General features: G+C 43.2%; 1 protein-coding gene across 1 annotated transcript; it reads left to right on the forward strand.

The window, feature by feature from the left end:
- The first annotated feature begins 409 nt into the window (after positions 1 to 409).
- LOC143522603 (TOG array regulator of axonemal microtubules protein 1-like) lies at positions 410 to 5,836 on the forward strand. Its single transcript, XM_077016315.1, has 4 exons — positions 410 to 641; positions 1,490 to 1,615; positions 1,753 to 1,879; positions 5,744 to 5,836. The coding sequence occupies exons 1-4, from the start codon at positions 436 to 438 to the stop codon at positions 5,777 to 5,779; spliced, it is 495 nt and encodes a 164-aa protein (XP_076872430.1). The 5' UTR covers positions 410 to 435; the 3' UTR covers positions 5,780 to 5,836.
- Positions 5,837 to 6,125: the final 289 nt, after the last annotated feature.

Consider the following 6,125-nt stretch of genomic DNA (forward strand, 5'->3'; position numbering starts at 1 on the left):
AAATTGAAGGGTTGATGTTAATCCGTAGATTGGCTCAGCATCACTCTGATGTGCTTGGCAGCAGGCTTCATGAGGTCTGCATTGTTCTTATTCAAGAGGTAAGCCACTAGATTTGCTGACTGTGTATCGGTCTGAATTCTAAAATTGGCAGACACCATGAGCATGTACATATTACAGGTGATGTTGCTGACAAAGTCAAGTCAGAGTTAGCATAGCACTTTGAAATTCCTTTTTTATAAAAACATTTCTCATCTAATTGAAATTCAGATGGCATAGCTAACTGTAATTAGTGATTAAGGTATTTCCGCCTACATAACACATTGCAGTGGTGGATTATACTTATTACGATGGCGGTGGCAGTGTTGGATGTGGCTGAAACGAGCTGGAACGTCGTCTTTCCTGCAGGTGCTGCACCTGCGCTCTGCCGTGTCCCGCATGGCGGTGGTGTCCTTGAGGGAGTTGTACTCCAGCCTGCAGAAAGGGATGGACCAGGAAGTGGAGGCTACAGCTAAGGTCCTCCTCCACAAAGCAGCGGAGTCCAATGCCTTCATCAGGCAGGACGTGGACACAGCTCTGGACAGCATGGTGCAGAACTGCACCCCCATTCGGAGCATGAACGCCCTTCTCGCTGGAGGACTCTGGTCAGTTAGCCTGCAGTGAGCTTTAAACTGAGGCTTTCAGATAATTTTTACTTCTCCATTGTTCTTTCAAAATATTGCCCTGGCCTATATCAATCAGGGTGGCCGCGGGTCCTTAAAAAGTCTTAAATGGTATTAAGTTTAATTTTTGTCAAATAAGGCCTTGAAAAGTCTTATTTTGTCTTAAATTTTCAACCAAAATATCTTAAATTTGCGGAGCTAAATTTAGGGAGGAATAATTCCGTCAGCCATGTGTTGAAATTCGGGGGCGGATATCGGTAGATTCCAAATAAAATTAAATAAAATTCCAAATAAAATTAAAGCCAACTCGCAAGATCATACACGTTAAAATAAAGCACAAAAACTAATAATCAGTTAGTTTTTGTGCTTTATTTTAACGTGTATGTTCTTGCGAGTTGGTTTTAATTTTATTTGGAAAACAGTATTAAAAAGTCTTAAAATGTCTAAATTTTCACTTGGTCAAACCTGTAGACACCCTGTCAATATTTGTAGTTATTTATCCTCTTGTATATTCTTTTTATTGTGTTCCATCTCCGCTCTGCTGATCCAAACTGCCCTTCACACCACTTAAAGAATAGGCTAGTTAGCTAGCTCACAGAGGACATGCAAACATTTTCTGTTTAAAAATTACAGATGTACAATAACTGGTGCAAACTAAGCCATCAAATAGAATATGATCATTTGGTTGTGCACTTAGATCATACATAAGGGTATTAAGTTTCTTTTTAGAAGCTAAAAGTTGCACTGTATACATTGATTGGATGGATTAATAGTTATTACCTTCTTTTTTTTGAATGCCCTAATTGTTTTCCTTCTGTTTTCCTCAAAAGTCATCTGAATGCTGCAGTAAGAAAGTGTACTGCTCGGCACTTGGCTACTTTGGTAGAGAAGATTGGTGCAGAGCGAATTATTCCTGCAGTCTCCAAGTTGGCACAGGACTCTTCCCAAGAAACCAGGTTAGTACTGGGATCAGAACGAGGATTCTACAAGGCTTATTCAGTTTCCCAGATAGTAATAAATGGTCGGTGTGCTGTGAGTTACGGGTCCCTCACTCACGGTTCTCTCCTGTTTTGGGGTCTGTTCTTCGTCTCAGGCGCTTGGGCCGGCGTATGCTGCTGTTCCTGTCCTCCCACCATGACTTTGATAAGATGGTGGAAAAGTGCATCCCTGCCAAAGACCTGGCAACCATCAGGGACACTGTCCTCACTCTGAAATCCAAGGTAGCGATTCATGTTTGGATACATGATGAGGATTTTTTATCCCATTCAGCCACTATGCCCCATGTTTACTCACTAAACAAAGCTTATTCACAAAACTTTTAGGTGAAACAAACTCCAATAAAAAAACCATCTAAACTGTGATGGTAGACATATATTGTAAACAAATAATAAAGTACAGGGCAGTGTGTGGCACCACACATTGTATTTACAGTAAGGCATGCACAGTGTAGTCCCAGACCCAGTAGTTAAAGGACAGAGCATAGTTCAAAATGAACCGGCTTGAAACCTTTGGGATAGAATCAAAGTATGAAGCAATATGTGGACTTCAATATCATCACTCCATGTTTTGTGGTGATTTGTACGTGTGTATTCCCAGGAGAGGACAAAGTTGTCTAGGATTCCAAGATACAAGATGTGTCTCCCTCGTCTGGAGCAGCAAGAAGCTCCAGCCGCACAGGTGGAGCATCAGAACACGCAACGAATGAAGCGCAGCCTTAGGCACACGGTGAGGGACGTGAGCCCAGACGACGTGGCACCTCTGAAAGGTAATGGCTGACTTCGGCGAACGCTCCCCTCCTGTTTCTTGAGAACCTTACATTACCGCTTACCCGTGAACCTCTTTCCCATCAGACCTGCAGCTGAACAGTAGTCTTCCAGCACAGACTAAGACCGGTGTCATCCTGGATGATTTGCCCTCAAGCTCCAGAAACGCACGCACCCCCAGAAGTCCCGTCAAAAGTTTGAGTCCTCCGCTTCATCCCAGCCCCCCCACGGCTGTCCCTACTAAAAATATGCTGCCACGACGCAGACGAGGTACCAGACTGATCAGAGCACGTCCGTCCCTTTCAAACAGTTCTGATGAGTGTTGCCTGCTCTTCAGCACTTCATGTGTGATCACTGCACTTGCATGTAAATTGCTTTGCTGTTAACACTGCATTACACAACAATGTTTTAAATCTAGTTCACCACATTGAATAATGTTTTGCTGTCAGCCTTCAAGCTGATTTGACCAAAGTTGAGCTGGTAGCCCTAAAAGTCCTAGTCAGTTTGTTTGGGTTCTGGTATTCTTCTCTAGATGAACTCAAACCAGGACCTCCCAGGAAGGATCCCCACGAGCAGCAGACTTTACGGACCTTCTCCAATCCAGACCTCGCTCTCGCTCAGAGCTTCAGTCTGCTTAGCTCTGATGACTGGTAAGTCCAGGGTACCCGCGGGTCCTTAAAAAGTCTTAAAATGTCTTAAATTTAGTTTTCCATATTCAAGGCCTAAAAATGTCTTAAAATGTCTGGAATATTATGAGGGGAGGCATTAAATTATTATAAGTGTGTGTTGTTCAGTTGTTCTGGCGCGATGTGAACTTTGCCGAATCTAGCGCTAGGACCATGCAGAAAATAACCGCTCCAGGGTCCTAGTGCTAGATTCCTAGCGTTGGAGTTCGCCACCCCCCCCACCCCCGGTCAACAATTCTCGTTCCACCCCCCGTCAACGATGTGAAACACACCTGCATCCCCAGTAATAGTATTATTTTTTCTTGTGAGAGGTATTAAAAAGGTCTTAAAAGTCATTGAATTTGAGATTTAAAAATGTGCAGATAGCCTGTAAGTCACACCTGCAAAATTCTGAAGCATTTGGCTAGGGCAGGTTAAACAGCAAGTCATTTATGGTGTTCTGCATATATGGTAAGTATGCATGTATTTAGTGAAGTTTTTTCCTCTTTGTCCATTTTCTTGTAGCATTTTTTTCTTTCAGTAGCCGATGGTTACAGTGTGTGTCTATGTTCAATATCTTCATACAGGGAGAAGAAAATTGAAGGGTTGATGTTCATCCGTAGATTGGCTCAGCATCACTCTGATGTGCTTGGCAGCAGGCGTCATGATGTCTGCATTGTTCTTATTCAAGAGGTAAGCCACTAGATTTGCTGACTGTGTATCGGTCTGAATTCTAAAATTGGAGGACACCATCAGCATGTACATATTACAGGTGATGTTGCTGACAAAGTCAAGTCAGCGTTAGCAAAGTACTTTGAAATTCATTTTTTATAAAAACATTTCTCATCTAATTGAAATTCAGATGGCATATCTAACTGTAATTAGTGATTAAGGTATTTCCGCCTACATAACACATTGCAGTGGAGGATTATACTTATTACGATGGCGGTGGCAGTGTTGGATGTGACTGAAACGAGCTGGAACGTCGTCTTTCCTGCAGGTGCAGAACCTGCGCTCTGCCGTGTCTCGCATGGCGGTGGTGTCCTTGAGGGAGTTGTACTCCAGCCTGCAGAAAGGGATGGACCAGGAAGTGGAGGCTACAGCTAAGGTCCTCCTCCACAAAGCAGCGGAGTCCAATGCCTTCATCAGGCAGGACGTGGACACAGCTCTGGACAGCATGGTGCAGAACTGCACCCCCATTCGGAGCATGAACGCCCTTCTCGCTGGAGGACTCTGGTCAGTTAGCCTGCAGTGAGCTTTAAACTGTGGCTTTCAGATAGCAACAACAGTCACAAGAAGCTAACAAAGCACTGATTTTGGCTGCTGTTTTTACTTTTCCATTGTTATTTCAAAATATTGCCCTGGCCTATATCAATATTTTTAGTTATTTATCCTGTTAAATATTATTTTTATTGCATTCCACCTCCTCTCTTCTGATCCAAACTGCCCTTCACACCGCTTAAAGAATAGGCTAGTTAGCTAGCTTACAGAGGACATGCAAACATTTTCTGTTTAAAAAATACAGATGTACACTAACTGGTGCAAACTAAGCCATCGAATAGAATATGATAATTTGATTGTGCACTTAGATCATACATATGGGTATTAAGTTTCTTTATAGAAGCTAAAAGTTGTAGGCCTACTGTATACATTGATTGGATGGATTAATAGTTATTACCTTCTTTTTTTGAATGCCCTAATTTTTTTCCTTCTGTTTTCCTCAAAAGTCATCTGAATGCTGCAGTAAGAAAGTGTACTGCTCTGCACTTGGCTACTTTGGTAGAGAAAATTGGCGCTGGCCGCTTATTGTCTGGGGCGAAAGACGTCATAGCGAGAATTATCCCTGCAGTCTCCAAGTTGGCACAGGACGCTTCCCAAGAAACCAGGTTAGTACTGGGATCAGAACGAGAATTCTACAAAGCTTATTCAGTTTCCCAGATACTAATCTTTTGCTGATTCTTTTAGTCTCCTAGTCTGATACGCTGAAGTCAGCAAATGCTGCTAAATTGTAGAGTAATAGAAGCACTATCGTGTTTTCTACACACAGATGGCCTTGTAAAATTGTGACCTGGTAAGATAAATGGTCGGTGTGCTGTGAGTTACGGGTCTCTCACTCACGGTTCTCTCCTGTTTTGGGGTCTGTTCTTCGTCTCAGGCGCTTGGGCCGGCGTATGCTGCTGTTCCTGTCCTCCCACCATGACTTTGATAAGATGGTGGAAAAGTGCATCCCTGCCAAAGACCTGGCAACCATCAGGAACACTGTCCTCACTCTGAAATCCAAGGTAGCGATTCATGTTTGGATACATGATGAGGATTTTTTATCCCATTCAGCCACTATGACCCATGTTTACTCACTAAACAAAGCTTATTCACAAAACTTTTAGGTGAAACAGACTGCAATAAAAAACATCTAAACTGTCATGGTAGACATATATTGTAAACAAATAATAAAGTACAGGGCAGTGCGTGGCACCACACATTGTATTTACAGTAAGGCATGCACAGTGTAGTCCCAGACCCAGTAGTTAAAGGACAGAGCATAGTTCAAAATGAACCGGCTTGAAACCTTTGGGATAGAATCAAAGTATGAAGCAATATGTGGACTTCAATATCATCACTCCATGTTTTGTGGTGATTCGTACGTGTGTATTCCCAGGAGAGGACAAAGGTGTCTAGGAATGCGAAGATATAAGATGCGTCAGCCTCGTCTGGAGCAGCAAGAAGCTCCAGCCGCACAGGTGGAGCGTCAGAACACGCAGCGAATGAAGCGCAGCCTTAGACACACGGTGAGGGACGTGAGCCCAGACGACGCGGCACCTCTGAAAGGTAACGGCTGACTTCGGCGAACGCTCCCCTCTTGTATCTTGAGAACCTTACCGTACCGCTCACCCGTGAACTCTATCCCAGCTGTGGAGTCATGCGTACCTCCTCCTCAGTTTTCCAGCAGGTGAATATTTAAACAGTTAATCAAAACAACAACAACAAAAAAGTGCATCCTGATTGGAACTGCTTTGATGTTTGCAATTTTTGATGGTGTT

The sequence above is a fragment of the Brachyhypopomus gauderio genome, chromosome 9, assembly GCF_052324685.1.
Source record: "Brachyhypopomus gauderio isolate BG-103 chromosome 9, BGAUD_0.2, whole genome shotgun sequence".
NCBI lineage: Eukaryota > Metazoa > Chordata > Actinopteri > Gymnotiformes > Hypopomidae > Brachyhypopomus > Brachyhypopomus gauderio.